This window comes from Aspergillus glaucus (assembly GCF_001890805.1).
Source record: "Aspergillus glaucus CBS 516.65 unplaced genomic scaffold ASPGLscaffold_4, whole genome shotgun sequence".
NCBI classification, from domain to species: Eukaryota; Fungi; Ascomycota; class Eurotiomycetes; order Eurotiales; family Aspergillaceae; genus Aspergillus; species Aspergillus glaucus.
In genome coordinates this window covers 907,290-925,827 of record NW_019170456.1, presented here as the reverse complement: position 1 = coordinate 925,827, position 18,538 = coordinate 907,290, and the positions used below count along the sequence as shown (strand labels likewise).

At 50.6% G+C, this 18,538-nt stretch overlaps 4 protein-coding genes across 4 annotated transcripts; all 4 read right to left on the bottom strand.

Moving 5' to 3' along the window:
- Window positions 1-2,169: 2,169 nt before the first annotated feature.
- On the bottom strand, window positions 2,170-3,162 carry ASPGLDRAFT_55709 (uncharacterized protein; the record flags this gene model as incomplete). The annotated part of the gene is made up of 2 exons (XM_022548155.1): window positions 2,170-3,005; window positions 3,053-3,162. 2 exons carry the CDS (start codon window positions 3,160-3,162, stop codon window positions 2,369-2,371), a joined length of 747 nt encoding a protein of 248 aa, XP_022403925.1. The 3' UTR covers window positions 2,170-2,368.
- Window positions 3,163-3,330: 168 nt separating this feature from the next.
- Window positions 3,331-7,355, bottom strand: ASPGLDRAFT_143929 (WW domain protein). The gene is made up of 2 exons (XM_022541803.1): window positions 4,685-7,355; window positions 3,331-4,630 (listed from the first exon to the last, which is right to left on the bottom strand). The coding sequence occupies exons 1-2, from the start codon at window positions 7,096-7,098 to the stop codon at window positions 3,475-3,477; spliced, it is 3,570 nt and encodes a 1,189-aa protein (XP_022403924.1). The 5' UTR covers window positions 7,099-7,355; the 3' UTR covers window positions 3,331-3,474.
- Window positions 7,356-7,636: 281 nt separating this feature from the next.
- On the bottom strand, window positions 7,637-13,635 carry ASPGLDRAFT_55707 (ECM29 family proteasome component). Its single transcript, XM_022548154.1, has 3 exons — window positions 8,463-13,635; window positions 8,323-8,396; window positions 7,637-8,255 (listed from the first exon to the last, which is right to left on the bottom strand). Exons 1-3 carry the CDS (start codon window positions 13,583-13,585, stop codon window positions 7,852-7,854), a joined length of 5,601 nt encoding a protein of 1,866 aa, XP_022403923.1. The 5' UTR covers window positions 13,586-13,635; the 3' UTR covers window positions 7,637-7,851.
- A 206-nt stretch (window positions 13,636-13,841) lies between these two features.
- ASPGLDRAFT_165788 (putative SNF2 family helicase/ATPase) lies at window positions 13,842-18,507 on the bottom strand. Its single transcript, XM_022542615.1, has 3 exons — window positions 18,322-18,507; window positions 14,510-18,241; window positions 13,842-14,453 (listed from the first exon to the last, which is right to left on the bottom strand). Exons 2-3 carry the CDS (start codon window positions 18,215-18,217, stop codon window positions 13,905-13,907), a joined length of 4,257 nt encoding a protein of 1,418 aa, XP_022403922.1. The 5' UTR covers window positions 18,218-18,241; window positions 18,322-18,507; the 3' UTR covers window positions 13,842-13,904.
- Window positions 18,508-18,538: the final 31 nt, after the last annotated feature.

Genomic DNA, 18,538 nt, shown 5'->3' with positions numbered 1-18,538 from the left:
ATACCTGTTCAGCTCGCGACCGAATACCATTAAGCATATGGCATCATTCTACATGCCTGGATTACTCCGGGATGCGACGCTGTATATCTCCTTGCTATGTGATTTTATTTATACGTGCTTCTCTGCAGGCGGCGTCATGCTTTACCTTTCTCCGACGTCTTCTGTCCATATTAGTAGAGCCAGGCTCAGGAGTAACAGGAGGGCATCTAATACTGGAGATCCAATGAGAATAACCTGCGTCCAGAAGGAGCAACCTTGATCAGCGTCTATTACCCAAAGACATAGTTATGCCTCAGTCGGAGGGTTAGCGGGGCATAGGAAGAGTGATCGTCAGGGATGTTCCACCCACGGCCACCTGTTTGCTGTGATGTGATGATTCTCTGGTCATGACTAGATGAAAGTATCTCCAGTCGGAAGATAAGAGGCCGTGCCATTTTCGGCGAAATATGATCTCATGGCACCATTTGCGATTAAGTTCACAACCTTCGAGAGCGGGCGATCGGCAGCTACCATCTTCACAAACCCTCAGACTATTTACTATATAGACCCGAGATCGTCCATAAGGCCCATTCGGAAAGTTTAAATGCCAATTGTACGTGCTAAGAGTCTTTTCGTGATTACCTTCATGAGATGCATTCGATAGCTTGACAATTAACTTTGAAGGTGTTCATCACAGCAGATCCTCATTACTTATTCACCCACGAGGCTGGGTCGGTCATTCGAAGCTTGAGCTAGGTTAGGGGGGATGCTCGTGAGCACTATGTGCGAGGCCGGCTCTCTCTTCTGGTGTTCCCTCTTGTTGATTATTGAATCAGTAGTCTCTGGCGTACCAGTGTGAAGTTGAGTGGTGGGCAGCCCTAGTTCCTCCCTGATGTGTATACAGTTTGGAGTGAGATACTGATATATCACTTAGGCCACTATGTTAGCTTCTTTGGATACCGTCTCTTATAGAGTGCTCATGTAGTAAGGGGTTTACGTCAAAGTACAGCTGTCTATAATAGTAGCCACCGAGACTGAATTGGTATACTCTTGGATCACTATCACGAGCCCGTTGCAATCGCTTAACCAAGAAGATGGATCTCGCAAAACGGCTCAACAGTGGAAACAAGAATGCACCACAATCCTCAGTATCATCGAGGCATCAAAATGATGCAGGGAATCATGGCTAGTGAGGCAGTTACATATACAAAACCCAAGCTCCAGAGGAAAGAGATCTGGTTATAACCAGGCATCATTTCGAGTTTCTTCCGACGAAGCTTGAAAAGACTACAATGTATTTGTCCCAATTTGAATGTGTTGCCCAATAGCTGGGTGGAATTACAAGAGACTCGATCCTCTGTCCTGCTTCTCTTTTGCCTCCTGCCTTTTCTCTGACAAGACCAAAAAAAAAAAAAAAAAAAACCTGTTCATCTGCTACCTTATCGAGGGCTTTTTTTGGGGAAGGCTCTTGAAAAGCTCAGGAATCAAGCCTTGACGCTCTCCAGTTGTCCTTCTTTCGTCTCTGATGGACCCTGAATCACTGGAGAACTGCTTCTTCGGGCTTTCTCCCTAGTACACCAACAATACATACCCGCATTGACGGAGGCTGTGAGCCTGAGTCTGCTATTATTTTCCTATATGTGACCGCGATCTTCTCTTGTTGACTACACACTTCACTTTCACTCTGGATGCCATTGCTCTGTTCTTCTTACTCCATTGGCTGTTGGAAGCAGTTGTCAGCGTTCAAGTGGTCACTCCCTTTGCAATGCCATGGTCTGATTAAACCTACGGTCCCGATGGCCCATGGCATGCCGTCAGTGTACAATTAGGAAGCAATAGACAGAAGATTGATCTCTATCCTGGCGACCATTGGGCTAGCACAATCATCATTAATACCCTCTGTTCAAACAAATCCCTGTCATCCACCTGCTATGCGGAACGCGCTGGGGCATTTAATATCAACGAGTCAGATACGGCTGTCACTCCGGGCTCAGTCTTGTGGTCAGCCAGCGATAAATGGAGTCTTATTGCAGGATATCATCGTCAAGGGGTCCTTGCCGACAGTGTTTCGTTTGGCCCGGTTGTACCGAATATTAGCATGAATGCGATCCTCTTCCGTGAGTCGCCTGGAAGTTCGCACTCATCCAATGCATCAATAACAATGAAAGTCCTCGAGAACTCCAATAGAGCAGAGTCTAGGGCAGTCAGAACTTTTCCCAGAGTGAGCCGTGTACCTGAATCTAAATTCGCTTCATAGAGCGTCTCCATATCCTTGGGGATAGATGGTAGTTGTTGGATTAACTGTCATAGGATAACGGCAAAAAAACAATCGAGGGTCACTTTCTCCCGGAAATTACAATAGAAAAAAAGCCACACCAACCCCAGCCTATTATAAGTTCTCTTGAAGCTCATTGATCACAGCTGACTTCAAGATAGTCTTGCCTGCACCGAGGAGTTCAGGACAAAATAGCGTGTATTGGTCTTCCGGCGTGTCGTGATCTTGGGTTATCCAGTTCTTGAATTCATTGGTATCCAAGAGCCAGGTCCCGGTGCCTTCTTGTAGCTGACCGAAGAAGCCGGCTTGCTTGTCCGCGTGGTTTATCGGAGAAAGCCATTTGAAGATATCTCGCCGTCTCTGTTCGTCTTGGTGTTGAACAAGCTGGTTGACTCCCTGCTGAGTGACGACCACCAGGTCTTTTGTTTCCTTGTTCAATTGGCTGTTGATCTCGTTAAGAAAGAGATTGAACATATCAATGTTTGCCGAAATCCGTTGCTGAAACACGTCTATTTCCTTCTGGTCCCAAATAAATCTCTTCCATACTCGACGACCTACTCTCCTGACGCCATTCGCGTCCCTCGCAGTCGGATCTATGTCTTGATATTTGACAAGAGTGCGGTTCAGCCCATCTAGCAGATCGTGGCAGCCTTTGGAGATATCGTTTAGAGCTTGCTTCTGCTGATCCCCTATATTATCGTCAGGATCTTGATCTTCAATATCGTGCAGCACATTTGACAATCGCTTGACACTAGCAGCCTGTGAGTTCTCTCCAAGATTCCAAGTTATGTGACTCACTCATCCGAAATGGCTTTATAATGGCCTGGCGCATCTGTAAATTGCTTCCGCACTGTATCGACCAGCTTCGCAATGGCAAGGAAATCTCCCACACCATAGCCGAAGCTCATTGTGGCATTCGATTCCCAGCCTAACAGTGGGATGAGGGGTGCGTAGTGCGGCTGATGCTTGGGGGCTAAGCCAGGCGGTTCAAGTGGAGTTGGGCAAAAATCCTTTGACACCATGTGACTGATACTAGGCCTTAGTAACATTTAAATATTTTTATTATAGCGATGGTATCCAGAGAAAGTCGCAGTGGCTTTAGAAACTCAAGTCTGTATAGTGGAATATACATTGGCAACAAGATCTGAGTACATCAAATAGAACATGCTTGGTATATAAACTTTCAACAAAAAACATCAAAAAACACTAAATGAGAACCATCACTTCCCCGGTTCCAGACTTGGAACAATCACCGGCCCATACTTGGCAACAGTCGGATACAACCCCTCTCCTTGCACCATGAAGTCCACCGCAAGATTCAACTTTCCAGCCCCGTGCCCTGTACCATTTGTTTGCTGCCCATACGCCGCACTAACGGCCTCAGGATAATAAGCAACGACAGCAGCATAGTTCCTTCTCCCCATCAGCTTTCGATACTCCCGCGGTTGGCCCGTCACGTCTGTCTGGAAGATCTCCATCATATCCTCCTTGGTATCAGTCGGTTGTGAGTTGGACCGGTGGCCGTTGGCGGGGACGTAGAGCGGCTTGTTACTGCTGTGGAGGAGTTTGAGGATGTATGATGGAGGTGGACCGTTAACGACTGACGAGGAAATGAGCTGGTACATTGTCTTATGGTCTGAGGGGCGGGTTGGGTCGTGGACGAGGCCTGCGCCGCAGACGTTGACGGCACCGGAAAGGAAGGTCATACGGATGTTTTTGGATTGGGCGATTGTTTGGAGAGTGCGGATGAGATAAGTCCTTTCGAGTTCTTTGGATTCATGTGTCCATTGATCGCGGAGTTCGTCCATGAGATCGAACTCCCCAAATGGGCTTAGTATCCCACCCATGAGTCCTGACTTACCCACGGCACGCTTGACGGAATCGAACCCGGAGCCTACCATGTCCTTTGCACCGACCACGCCGGCAACGGAGCTGGTTACCTTTCCGAGGACGTTGTATGCACCGGTGACGGCTCGTTTCCCTGTGGCAACAGTATGTGCGATGTGCTCCGCTGTTTCCAGTCGTGGGTAGATGATTGGCACAGAGAGCATCCATAGACAGTGCTGCACGGATGGTGGTAGCATAGCTACCTTGGGGAAGATGCCCTGATATGTTGGACCCGCCATGACTTGGTGTGGGTTTCGCTCTGAGCGACAGTCAGGGCCAACTACCACCACCGCTGGTCCCAGGTATTTGACAAAGTGCCAACCTGTCCCCGTGACTGTGAACAGATCTATATCGGATCTGGTGTTGCGGAGGATGTCGAGCGTCGTGTGGTGCTGGAAGAGCAGATACATCTCGATACCAACGCGGCCAATATTTTTGAACATGTTCGAAAATTGCATATGATCAGGGTACGAGCCAAATCCATCGAAACTAAAACCTGTTAGTCTGCGATTCATGGAAAGAAAAAAGGAGACCAAAACTCACATGTCATGATCATCAAGCTGACAGATATAAGGGATCTGAGCAAACGACTCCCTCACATAAGGCTGGTCAAAGTGGCTTGTGTAATAGTGGAAGTACGCATGAGAAACATCTTCCTGATGCGCCGCCGTCCAAGGCATGTTCTTCCTGGCATCTTTACCACTGATCGCAAGCCACTGTTTCAGTGATGCGATCTCCTTCCACATTCGATCTGCGTAAATCTGACCCCCAAGGCATAACTGGGTGTGGAAACCCCCGATCTCATTATGCTTTTGCATGATATCTTTCCACATGAGTCCCACACCTCCCAGACGGGCTCGATCATTGGCGTTGACGTTTAGAGAGAAGTCGTTTCCAGAGGTTGTGATAAAACGCCAATTCGTCTCATACCGACCGGCAACCAGGAACTCGTATCTGGTACAACCCAAGTGTGATGTGATGGCATAGGTCCATTTTGCAGGCCCAGACTCGTCCATCTGCAAGTCGACGTCATACCTGTAGAATGTCCATCGTTGGTGAGTAGCAATGCCAACGGCTTTCAATTGGCGCGGGCTAGGTGACAGGTCGAGACTTTGGTGAAGGTGTATTGTTGGTGGTTGGGCGGCATCGGTGACCAGAAGAATGGAACCCAGCCAAATGCCGTGCTCAATGTCCATGTTGGTGTATCGAAGGTAGGGCCCAAAGTAGACGGCGTTTGTTGGCGCTACCTTGTACAAATCGACCCCGCAGCTGGGAGGGGGCCCAGTGAAACCACCCATGACAGGGGATTGCAGGCTTTCGAAACCTGGTGTCAGAGGAAGGCCCGGGGATACCATAGGCTTAAACGTAGACAATGCCGGGGACGCAAGAGGATGACTGCTGTAAATGCTGCCTACCGGAGACAATGGCGTGTCATTGAGATTCAACGGGGTCGGGCCCTTGGGGAATTCCCACTGCGTCGACTGAGTCGGCAGGTGAATGTAATAGTATTGCCCAGAGTTGGAGTCTAGATGCGCCATCCAACCTTCTGGTAGCGGTGGAGGAGATGCCGGAGGCATGCCCGACGGTGCCGGAGATGGGCTGACCAAGGGCTGCGGCGGCAACTGTGGCTGTTGTTGTGGCTGCTGCTGCTGAAAGGCGACCTGTTGCCCATTCTGCATGCCATTCTGAGGAGAATGCGTGGATGGTCTTGGGTCATTTGCAAAAGCTGGATGGTTCTGAGCGGTGACCATTGGCGATGCGATGGCAGCACCGTTAGCAGGCATAGTAGCCCCGTTTGTTGGAGCCGTTATTGCCGGGTGCCCGGGAGGAGCCGACGAAGTAGCTGGGCGCTGCTTTTCGACGGGATACCCTTGAGAGGCAGCCGGTCCCGAAACAGTCGAGTAGGCCGGAGGGGGAGAGGAAGAGATCCGCATCCTGTCAAGGTCCTGTTCCAATGCATTTGGTGGAATCCTCGATGGCTGCTGCTGAGGCGGGGCCGACTGCGAAGGTGGAACCGTATGCTGGATTGGGATAGGACTAGCCGGTGGATTATCGGCGCTCACAATGCTGTCGCCTTGATAAACTGTCGGAGGTCCATGTGGTTGGGTCCCTGGTTGTTCGGTCGGGGTCCATGGCCGCCTTGGTGGCTGATGAGCGTAGGGCTCCGCCCTTCTCTGTGCAGCAGAGTTTTGCGCTTGAAGACCGGCTAGCGTCGACGTTCCAGCGATCCCAGAAGCTGCGTATCGGGCCTCGATATCAGATCCCGGCTGTTGGCCGGGACCAGCCACGGGAGTTTCTGGCGGGGGAGGAGAACCCCGTTGAGCGCGGGTGGTCGAACTCGATGCTGTCGAGCTAATCCGGCCGATCGCATTATTTCCATTCGGAATTTGTAAGTGCGATGCTGTCGCGGCTGCTGAAGCAAGCTTAGGAGTAGATGAGGGTTGGGGAGGCGGGTAGTATTGTTGCCGGTAATTCGCACATGCATTGCCATTCGGTGCAGGAGGAGCTGCAGCTGGAACTCGCGTGTATTTGCGAAACAGTCCTTCTTTATCCGGTACATCTGGACCAGGCGACTCTGGCAAGGGTTTGGGAGCATTTCCCCGCCTCTCTGCCAGAGTAACCGGTCTGGCTTCACGACCGTCCCGCGGCCGCAAAGCTGGAGGATAATCCGACGGTCTCAATGGGCCGGGGACAGCTGGTGTAGACGTTTGAATGTTCATTGCTGGGGATCCCGTCCGGTCACTCCCCCCTGTCGAATTGGAACCGGATGTCTGATATGGACGAGGACGGTCGTCTGGGTATGGTGGAGTGGCACTGTGTTTCGATGCGGGAGACGGGGTTCTAGTATCATACTTGTTGATCCGTAGAGGCCCGACGATTGGTGATTCAACTGGTGCAGGTGGTGAGGAGAGGAACAGCTCTCCCTCAGGGACCTGGCGACTCCCAGTAGGACTCATGGTGAGAGTAGCAGTACTGTTGTACCCCGTAGTCTGCACTTGTACTCCGTAGTACCTGCGCCACCACGCAGATGCAATGGAAGCAGGAGGATAGATCTAGTTGTCGATCAATATCAATCCGGCCTTCCAGGCAGGATTTCAGGACAGCAGAGGGTGTGTTGCGATCGGGGAGAAGTCGTTCGATGCGGAGTCCTATAGTGGGACGGATTTAGTTATTAGTGAGATTACCAGCGCTTTTTATTTTTTTAGGGGAGAAGCAGGATCAAGTACTGTTACAACTTCATAGAGAAGGCTCCAGGCAATCCCTCACGGTCTTCTCCCCCCTCGTCCATCCATTTCATGAAGAATGGCGAGGACGAAGAGAGACTGGCTGAATAGCCGCCGGGGTGTGAACCCCACGGCGCTTTTGCCAGAGATCATTGGCTCGACAGCTCCACGAAGGCGCTAAGGTCAAGAGGGCGATTCGAAAGTACGAGAGAACGAGCGAATGGCATTAATCATATCAGTTGAGGGTTTTGTGACAGGAATGTATGATTATGGTTCGAATGCTTCGGCCCGCGTGGTATCCGTAGTATAGTGGACACCTGAGGCAGAAATGACTTCCATTATTGAATATTGTCTACTCTAGGTACATATAGAATGCAATAGGTATATGGGTTCTCTCCTTCCCTGGCAATGATATCCAGGTCCAACGCTGCGGAGCGTGACTCCTCGCATAGTATAGACATGACAGTGTGCATGAAGAATCCCTCCTCACCGTATCAACTTCGCCAGCGCCTGATCGAGAATCTGTTGCACTGGTCCCGATCGCTCTCCTGCTCTCCAAGTCTGAATCGACTGGCGCAACGTTTCGTTGACCTCAAATCCTCTCTGCTGGCTAAGGACAATGTATGCGATGGCCGCCTGCGCGCGTTCTGTCCGAATGGTCTCCACGGACACATCAATCTCGCGAGTTAGCAATTCTCCTGCGAGCGTCGATAAGGGTCCTTGGAGGCTATGGACATCAACACCTCGACCGTCGGATGGCGATGTCCATTCCTCCAGTCTGGTCAGTAGCTGTCTCAGCTCCTCGTATAATGGTGCCTGGACGGTTCTGCCGCCATTTCTCAACGCCTTGTCAGCAACAGGAATCAAATCGGTCAGATATGTCTGGACGGCTATTTGTGGAATCTGATTAGCAATTCTGCGCTCTAGACTGGTAGCAAAATAGGGTAAAGAACTAACCTCCGGACACATATGCCGCAGAGTTGACACACTGGAGGACGCATCTGATACAGGCTGCCAATGTATTTTCCGTGCTATACCGAAAATCGTCAGCTGAGCTCGTTTAGATCAAGGCCGGGCAAAATGAAAGGAGGACATACTTTGACTTGTGGCCACTGCCGGAGTCAATATCCATTCGATCCTCGTCGCCACCAAGGATATCTTCCAGCACCTTTGACGCGATTGCGAGAGCGTCAGGCATCAGATTCAGACCACTGCGTGCTTGTGCAACTCCACCTAATGCAGTCAGGCCATGCGGACGATATGCAGCGTTGTTTCGCTTTGCTTCTCGGATAGCAATTGCCTTCATCGCATCACTGAGCTGTTTCTTCTCCTGCCACAATTTCTTGGCTTGGCCCGCGAATTTGACAAACGCTTTAAGCACGGCCTCTTTGCCCTCCCAGGTCTTCCCCATCAGTGCCTTCTCCATAACCGGCCATAGACGATCGCTAGTGACCAGATCAAGCTCGGGATCGAGCGATGTGATGGTGCTAGCAATGCCAAGGGCTGCTGTGTGCTTGATGGCCCATCGCGGCGACTCGAGGTTGTCCGAGACAAGCGCGGTGATTTCGTTGACATAGAGCGATACAGTCCGGGTACCACCGACGTTGTCCTGCCACGTCTTCTCGAAAACCTCACGAACATGCTCATCCGTGTCATGCTTGAAAACGAAGATGAAAGGTAAAGCGGAGGCAGCGAATGCCATGAAACGATCATTGGAGAGTTTCGACGTAGAATGCAGAATCTCCCCCGAGATCACTCGTTGAGTCGCATCCTCAGCCGTCAGGTAGAGAGTCTTAGCATACTCAATCGTCTTTAGGACCCGGTCGTCTGACGCCAGCCGCATGAGGTAGCCTATTGATGAACAGTACGACGCACTGACGGTATCATTCCGATCAACCACGTATTTCGACAGCAGTTGGATGAACCGATCCGCATAAGGACGGAAGAGCATAGTCTTCATACTCAGCAGGACCAGAACTCGGCTACAGCCCACCTTGGTTGGAAGTCCGACGGCAGCGCGAAGCACCGCTTCAAGCTTGGCTGCAAACTCCTTCACCGAGGTCTCGTCGAGCGTGTCAATCAGATATCGTTCAATCACTTCCATCATAGGAGACGTGCGGATACTGGACAATCGCATTTTGTCGATTTCCTCGCTCGTCAGCCCGTATTTATCTGCATTCAGATGAACGTAATTGACCGCTTGTGGCTCCAAAGAACTGAGTGAATTCAGAAACTGTTCTAGAATGGGAGGAACAAAGGGCCGTAGCGACTTAGCAGGACTCTTCTTGATCATCTGTATAAGGGACCCAATGGCAAAACCTTGGACTTCTTGAACACCAGACTCCATTCCCTTGTCGCTGAGCAAAAACGGGATCGCCTTTCCCAGCATTGTAATCGCGCGTTTCGTGTCGGCGTCGCTCGTCTCCAAGGTGCGGATGACTGCATTGGTGATGGTCTGGCAAAGTTTGAGGGCAGATGCTCGAACCGACTCCTTGATATCATCCAGAAGCTTGAACGCCTTGTTGAAAATCTCATCCATATACTTCGAGTACTGTTCCGGTTGACGCCCTTGGATCATGTCCGAAATGGCAGTACAACTTGCTTGCCGAACGCGCCATTCCCGGCCAGTCATCATACTCTTCAAGAGATCATCCATGATCTCATCGAAATGAGCGTTGATAACAGCTGAGGGCTCCTTGACAAGCGTGTGCCAGATCGTGTTCATTGACCGCTGCACGTTGGGGTTGGGATCAAACCGGTAACGGAACAGCTTCGGATAGATCTTGGGGTTCTTTGCCAGGTAGCCATTGACGCTCGAATCCGTGAAAATGTTGCTAATACCCAACTTGCTGAAAGCTGCCCTGTTGGTCCAGATCGCGTTGTTCGAAGCCAACGACATGAATCGGTATACAAGCGTTGGGTCGCCTGCCTCAGATGCGAGATTCATGATATCCTTGTACGTATTGACTGACTGTCCTTGTCCAGTGGGTAGAGCCCCGGGCTCGAAAAGCTCTGTGTTTTCGTGAACTTTGCCCCCTCTAAGATTGGAATTGGTAGCCGTGAAGGAGTTGACCAAGTCTCGCACCAGATCATCCTTGAGTTCCTGGTCTCCCATTTCGTAAACCAAACCCAACCCTTGAGCACCCGATTCCTGCACTATCTCGTCACGGTCCCCGAGAAGGCTTGTGAAGCTAGCTTGGCATTTGCGCAATCGGTCCTGCATCTCTTGCATATGACCGCAATTCTTGACCAGACACAACAGCCATATGGCAGACGCTTTACGGAGGGCTGGCTTCGAAGCACCACAGTCGGCAATGATCTTGTCGCACATTTCTGCAAGCACGGTATTAGGGATAAAAGATTGGGGGAATTGTTCATCGACATCAAATTCTCGGATTAGTGCTTTGGATTTCCATCCAATGGCAGCGTCACTCAATGCCTCACCGACAGAAAAGTGAATCTCCGGGCTGCGAATCTCATGCAAGCCGTAAAGAGCATCCAATAGCGAGCTAAACTGCAGATCAACGATGTATTCATTAGAAAAGGCCAACGATAGACGGCCCATTGCCAGTATGGGGATCTCGCTCTCGGCTTTTGCGTCCCGTGAGAGACTTTCTTTGACCTTCGTCCAGCCATCACTAGAGAGCAAAGTCGGTGAAAGGATTCCGGAAAGACTGAGTTGCCCGATGGCCATTTGAGCAGCCCGTCGCAAAAGAGTATCGTTCGTGGACTCGATAATATCGAAGAGGGTTTGGATAAATGGCTTCACTTGTACCTGCGGAATCTTGTCGAGCTTTCCACGGAACGCAAGCCTGCTAAGCAGATATGACAGTGCCAGAATTGATCCCCGGACGACAAGTACCAGCTCCCCAATCGCCGACTTCCATGCCATGAAAGCGTTCGACAGCTCCGTAATAAATTCAGTCAAATCCTTTTCAGAAAACGCTGGATGAGATGCAAGTATACCGATAGCACGTGCGGCCGTATTCTGTTTCTCTTGGTCGTTGCTAGATATAGGCAATTTCAAGGACAAAACGCGTGGGACCATGGCATCGACTATGTCATTTGATGCCGCAGAACAGATTTCCACAAAATGCTCACCACATAGCTCCAGCCCTTCCCGGCTCTCATGGAGGAGCCCATTCAAGGCGTTCTGAAGGAATAGGAGCACTGATTCTTTATCAGAACCCGCGATATACTTCTTCAAAGCTGCACGAGCTCGTTCGTCAGACGTAAGTAGTACGTCCAGTTTAGTGTCCCAGTCTTGCTCTATGTCGGTTGCAATTCCAAACTTCGAGAATGACTCCCAGAGAAGGATGTTGCGAAGGAACGTGATAGTAGGCGCAAATGCTTTTCTGTACCCCCCTGACAGGATGTCCGACGCGGACAGAGTTTTTATGTTTGCATGATCCGAGGGGCGGAATAAAAAGCGCGTTACGGACGAGAAACTGGGAAAGTCGTACCATGGGCCGTACGTTTGCTCTTGTGACGAGGTATCAAGCCCTTTGTTTTTATTTCCGGGATTGAGGAGGCGATGCCAGTAAGGATGGAGGCCCTTTTTGCCTTCTTCCACAACCTCGTGGCGCTTTTCCGACCCCCGCGCAATGGCAATGATATCGACCCAGCGAGCCACAACATCGTGATAGGGTAGAAAGCGATTGGCAAAACGTACCGCAGCATACTGCGGTCCTCGAACGACACTGAATCCGGTTAGAGGGTCATTCTCTCCTGGTTCGTTTCTCATCTGATCAACCAGGAAGGGACGTAGTTGCTCTTGATATCCCTCGTCCCAACTGTCTAGCGACGAGTTAAGAATGCTGCCCAAAGCCTGCTCAATGCTAACAAAGATCTCAGGGCTCGAATCATCGCAGCTTAATGAGGCGAACAACCACTTGATCAGGCCAAAACCAGAAAACTCCTCGTCGTCGTTTTGCGCTTGGAAATCGACTTTGGGTACCATTATACCAATACTCTCGTAGGCAAGACCCCGAAGACTTATATCCGTTGCGGGTAATCTCTGCCCGCTAGCCCCGGGACTAGGCCAGCCCTGAGATTGGATGAAATCTCTCAAGCCTTGAATAACCTTTGGTGCCATCCCTTTCAACTTTGACGGCGATCCCATGCGGACAACCCATGTCGTGAAGGTGAAGATTTGAATCCTCAACTTGGACGCTTGTAGTCCCCGTGACGACCTTGCAGTATCGGATAGAAGGCCCTCTTCTATTAATCGAATTACTTTTTCGGTATCCTTCGTAGCCATAATGGACTTTCCGAGATAAACTAGCAGCTTGATCTGCAGGGAAGGCCGTGCAGGAGGCGCTCCATCGGCCCCTCCAGTCCCAAAATACAAGCTGTACAGTTGCTGCACAACATCGAGGTCCTCGAAGTTCGGAATGAATCGCTTCAAAATCTCCTCTCCAAGGTCTGCCAGGCGTGAGTTTGCATCCGCAGTTGCAACTAGCGCAGGCAAGAACCGCTCTGAATCCGTAAAGGCTCCGCTGGCAAGAAACTTCAAGGCATTGGCTTTGGTCTCCGTGAGATTCAGACCGCCGCTTGCAGACGGGTTCCAGGTTTCTTTTACAGGAGCATCCTTGTTCAGGAATATGTACTCTTTAGGGGAAAGACCGGGGCATGTCGTGGAGCTCTCATCTGCCGGCGAAAGCAAAAGGAGCTTCTCCAACCAGAAAGACAGAAACTTGGTGTCCTCATCGGACAGGCCCAGCCGACTTTTCAGCTGCACATCTTCCTCATTACCCTTCGGGGGCAGCTTCAACAGAGGCAAAAGTCGTAAAACAAGATTGAACACGATAGCACCTTGGTTAACCGATGTCCCAATTTCGGAGATCCCTTGGAGCAACGGTAGCAAGATCTCGATCCGCGCATTGGCACCCAAGCGATCAAGCCCCTGCTGCAGGAAAATTAAGTCATAGTGCCTAATAAGCTGAGATTTCTGCTCTTTGAATTGTTTCAACAGCGCTGTCACGGGCAGTTGAATGGACGGAGTCTGAACTCGAGTGTTGACATGTGTGCACACCGTAATCACTTTGTTGCGGACTGCCAGACTTTCTGAGCCGAGTTTGAGAAGTAACGGAGCCAAATATGTTTGGAGAAGAGATTGGAGCTTTGCATCTGTCTCTGCCAGGGCGATTCTGAGCTCGACCTTGGATATCAAACTGAGCTCACGAGCCTCGGGACTCGCCGACGCGGGGTCTGAAGCCATAACGAGAGGTGGAGGGAGAATATGAGAGATGAGAATGTCTGCACATTAACTGAGCACCCCAAATGAAAAGAAAAAAAAAAAAAAAAAGAAAGAAAGAAAGAAAGATGAGATATTTATTCCATGAAGAGCGATGGAAAGACCGCCCCAGGCAGCTGGAGGTGTGCGTCATTCCCCAAAAAGGGAAGACACGATACTGTCTCGATTGGGATGCTTAGTCATCTATCAACATCAGTCCAGGAAAAAGGATAGTATAGGAAGCAAAAGGTATATATTCATATATTATCTCTATATTTACATTCTATCGACGGGTTCCTCCGTCTCAACTTTTAGCGACTCTTTGTTCTGCCGCTTCAGCCCTCAGAAATTTCCCAACTTCGCTATCAGCACCCATGGAATGTTGACCGGATCCCTGATTCTTGCTGGGATCCCCGAAGAGACACTGCCATAGATCATCTTTCTTGACGATCTCGCCACCAGATGCACCGCCGGCCATGAGCTTGGACAATGCCGTACTTTGCATTTCCATCGAATTTGCCGAGTCTATCGTAGTTTCGTCTATAGCCTCCTTGTCATTGCCATTGAGGTGCATCTTCGATGATGCGTGAGTCTCTTCTTCTTCTTTCTTCTTTGCGGTGATATGAGAAAGACGACGGGACACAGAAAGGTCGTAGATCGCTTCCTCGACCGTTCCTGAGACGAGGTACATCCAGACAGTGGTTGCACGGTGTTGACCGATACGGTGGACACGGGCAATGGCCTGCAATTCGATTGCGGTGTTGATGAGCGGCTCGCAGAGGAAAACATGAGTAGCGTTGATCAGGTTGAGTCCGGATGAGTGCGCTTTGGCATGTAGAAGAAAGCATTCGATCTGCAGAGAGATTAGCATGGGGCAAGTTAGAACACCGAGAGAGCAGGAAAACATACCGCTTGATCGTTTTTGAAATTCTCTATACCGCCTTTACTATCGACACTACTGTAATCAATTTTGTAGTGCGATAAGGCAACAGAAAGCACATCCAGAAAAACCCTATACTGAGAGAATACAATCGACTTGGACCCAGGATCGTGCATCCGCAGCCACAATATGTGGCGGGCCAGCGTATCAATCTTGGTACCGAAATAGCCGTTAACATCGATGTTCTTGATCTCTCTCAGAGTACTGGTGCTGACGTCAGTATAGATAGACGAATTCTTCGAAGACCGCTCCGGCGCCGGTCCTATCTTAGTCGGGGTCTTTTCTTCTCGCACGACGAAATCCTCAGGTCTGTACGTGATTTGATGGAAATCCCTGGCTTTCAGGCGCTTCTTGCAAATCGGGCAAGTTCGGTGCTGCTTCCACCACAACTGCAAACAATCCTTGCAGTACTTGTGGCCACATACAGTCAATACACCGTGTTCGAAGCCCGTTTGGCAGATGATGCATATACTCGAAGAGCCGTCCGAATCTGGCTCTTCTTTGATGTGCAAGAGATAGCGGCGTTTTGCCTTCAGGCTAGGGATCTTCTCGTCTATAGCTTCCTCTTGCCGGAGTTTCTCGGCAAAGAGCGTGTCGTTTATCGGCTTACCGACGCTCTCCTCGTCATATGGCGCCACAGTATCCGAAATCTGCTGCAGCTGCCGGTAGTATTCGAGACGATTATTCATCGTGTCTCGAAACATTTCCACCTCCCTCTCCAAGCCCGAACTAACCTTGGTTTGCTCGGCATTCATTTTACTCGCATTTTCAAGCACGGCTTTCGCCAATTGAAGTTCGGCGGCAGCACGCGCGCTTCCTTCATTCTCCTGCCACTCCAGCGATGTGATAAGACTGCGAAGCTCCCCGAGAATCCCACGGAGCGAGCCAAGCTCGGGGTCCGGCTTGAGCAGACTGCGCTTATTCATTGCCGACAGGAAGAGCTGCGGAGAAGGACCTTCTCCGCCTTGGGCTTGGATAATGCCTCCTTTGACTTCATGGGCGACGAGGATATTCTTTTGTCCTGTGAGGGCGTCGTGTCGATCGGCGAACATGGCACGTAGGGCTTCTATGTAGACGTACATTTCGTCCTGGTGCTTCGTTGATGTTTCATACTCGTTTCCCTCAAGTTCTGTATCCTCCTCTTGATCAATGAGCGATTGCGATAACAAGTTGACCATGACATCGCGCCATTCTTTGTACTGCTCAGCATGCTCGTTCATTGCATCGCAGAAATCCTCAAGTTTCTCTAGTACACGACGGGACTCAATACCGGTTGAGAAGACGTGCGGTTCAAACTCGGGGATATGGACGAATTTCTCGTCCTTTTTCTTGTCCTTTATAGACCTCATGTATCGGTCAACCTTCTGGGACACTTCGGACAGCATCTCTTTTCTGATCAACTTTGCGGCTTCGTACGCATACATTTCCTGCTTCTCCAGAGACTTGAAATCCTCAGAACCAGGCGCAGTAAGCTTCGAATCTGACTTGATTTGATAATATGCGTTTCCCGTGAAAAAAATACAAATGTGCTCGACTTCCAGCGCAGCACGCAGCCTTTGACGGTACGTGCCTATACGACTGTTCTTTTCCATTTGATCGTCTTCTTCACTCTCGCCCTCATTCGCATTCGAGCTGGTGCCTTCTAATGACCGAGATCTTGTAAGTTCCAATTTCAGCTGCGCCTTACAATCCTTCACAATGGCACTAGCTAACTCCAGAGCCCCATTCCACAGATTAAGAGCTTCCTGACGACGCCGCGCATTTTCCAACAACTGACCCCGCCGAATTTGAGACAGAAGCATGGAACGCTGCTCCGCCCGGATAGCCGTATCATTCTGATCAATCATCACCTCCAAAACTTCGGATACAGAGCGGAGCGGCCCGTTACCAGTGCCCAGCGCGCGACGGTTCCGCCCCGCTATCTCGGGGTGGAGGCAGGTCTGGCGGAGTCTTGTCAGCCAGCCACGCATTTTGTCGACGGTTGTTGGGTCTTCGGAGTCCCAGTTGTTCAATGGCGCGCCAGACAGGTCGATCCCGCAATCCTCGCACATCTGCTCGAACAGCTGACCATAGTGCTGCTCTTCGACGGCGGTGAAGGGAATGGTGATGACGAATCTTTTCTGGGGTGGCAAATCGAGCTCACTGCGGACGTGGTCTTTGCTATGTCGGAGGGTGATGGTATTGACAATGTCCGTGAGCACGGACTGAAATCGCCCGCACAATCGGTTCCATGTAGCTGTCTGACCACAGAAGGGTTCATAGTGGAGGAACAAAAGAAGGCCATAGAGATCACCCATGTCCTTGCGGATTGGCGTTCCCGTCACAGCCCATGCATTATGTCGAGGGATTAAACGAGCAACTGTGGCAGCGTTGCTGACACCGTGCTCGACCATCTGGGCTTCATCCAGGCAAACTCGCCACCAATCTATCCGTAACAGAGGCGTTATTCTTGGTTCAAATTTCTTTTGATGTCGTAGATTCCGCTCTGGCGCACCACCGGTATAGTGGATTTCCCGAGAAAGTGTATTATAAGTTGTGAGCACAACATCGTAGCTGGCAAGCATCTCGGCGAGTGCATCGTCTGATTGATCCTCGTGGCGTTGAATGCCGATATACTCGAAGATACGGAGCGCTGGTGCATGCTGCTGGATTTCTTGTTTCCATTGCTCAAGAATCGCAGGCGGCGTTATGATCAGAGTGGCCCCTGATGGCCTGGGATTCTTGCCCTCAACATCTGACGGTGGCTGCTCACCAGCCAGCTTGCGACGGTTCAGGCATATCAAGGTAATCATCTCGACGGTCTTTCCTAGACCCATTTCTTCCGCAAGGATGCCACCCTTTAGATGCTCTTCGGCATCATACCAATCCGGAAAACCGGTAGTAGCAGTCATGAACAAACGGCTGGCAAAGTAAGGCCGGCCATCTGCATCAGTGAATTCTTGGAAAGACGCCGGAAGATGATTACCGGACGCTTTCTGAACTGGAACGACCTTTCCATTCGGATGAAGTTCCATCCCCTCCCGTTGCAAAAGCCATCTGACTGCTCTTTTTTGGAAAGGATAGAGCTGGCTCTCGACCATACCACACTTTATGTCTGCAGATGTCTTGGGAGTGTCCTCAGGGACATGAACATTCTTGTAAAAGTCGCGTGGCGACCACCGTTTCGCCTGCTCATTTAACTCCTTTGCTTGCCAGGAACGCCTGAAAATGTGACTGGCGTCCTCCTTGAAGACATCCTGCGGCTCGCGTATGACATATCGTGAGTAGATCTCCAATTGATCATCCCGAAACTGACTCAAGCCCCGCACCTCTAGCGAATCAATACACAAGAGGACTAGCTCTAGACGGAAAGATTTCCTATCAGGCAAGCAATGTAGAATTGCTTGATAGCACGCCACAGGGTCATGGCGGCGGCAAAAGTCGGCGCAGAGAGATTTAGAGGTAAGTTGCAGTAACTTCTCGATGCCGAGCAACGCCGGATCCACTGATCGCTCAGAGAATATAACCTTCCCATCTGTTACTGACTTTAACTCCAGTCTAAAGCAGTCATGATCGGTATCCTCGCGACCCACTATCCTCGGAGTCAAACCGCCTTTATTGCGCATATTTATATTCCGAGCATGAAATTGGACAGGAAACCGTTGAGGCAGGTCGATGTAGGCGCCGGAGCCATCCATCTCCAGATTTGTCTCTGCATAATTCTATAGAGGGCTATTAGCAAAAGGCAATCGAACCACACGCGCCCCCGCGCGAGTCCTGAGTGCAAAACCCTATCACGTACCAGGTGCAGATTGACGCGTGCTAAAGGAATGAACCCATTGGGCACCCCAGCTTCGGAGACACCATTGAGCTCCGAAAGACTGCGAGGTGCCCTGTCCGTCAACTTGCGACGTTTTTTTGGAGGATCCTTCGTATCAGGCGCATCGGTTCGCTCGATAACGGCGGCCAGAGAATCGGGGACAGGTCCTGATAATAATGTCAGTAAGTCAATGTAACTC

Bases quoted from the DNA above. Each gene is read 5' to 3' on its own strand.
- ASPGLDRAFT_143929 (XM_022541803.1), bottom strand. From the start codon at position 7,098: ATGAGTCCTACTGGGAGTCGCCAGGTCCCTGAGGGAGAGCTGTTCCTC. The intron at 4,631-4,684 runs GTGAGTTTTGGT...AACAGGTTTTAG, and splicing joins CAGCTTGATGATCATGACAT to TTTCGATGGATTTGGCTCGT.
- ASPGLDRAFT_55707 (XM_022548154.1), bottom strand. From the start codon at position 13,585: ATGGCTTCAGACCCCGCGTCGGCGAGTCCCGAGGCTCGTGAGCTCAGT. The intron at 8,397-8,462 runs GTATGTCCTCCT...TTTTCGGTATAG, and splicing joins GGCAGTGGCCACAAGTCAAA to CACGGAAAATACATTGGCAG. The intron at 8,256-8,322 runs GTTAGTTCTTTA...TTCCACAAATAG, and splicing joins TGCGGCATATGTGTCCGGAG to CCGTCCAGACATATCTGACC.
- ASPGLDRAFT_165788 (XM_022542615.1), bottom strand. From the start codon at position 18,217: ATGGATGGCTCCGGCGCCTACATCGACCTGCCTCAACGGTTTCCTGTC. The intron at 14,454-14,509 runs GTATGTTTTCCT...ATCTCTCTGCAG, and splicing joins ATTTCAAAAACGATCAAGCG to ATCGAATGCTTTCTTCTACA.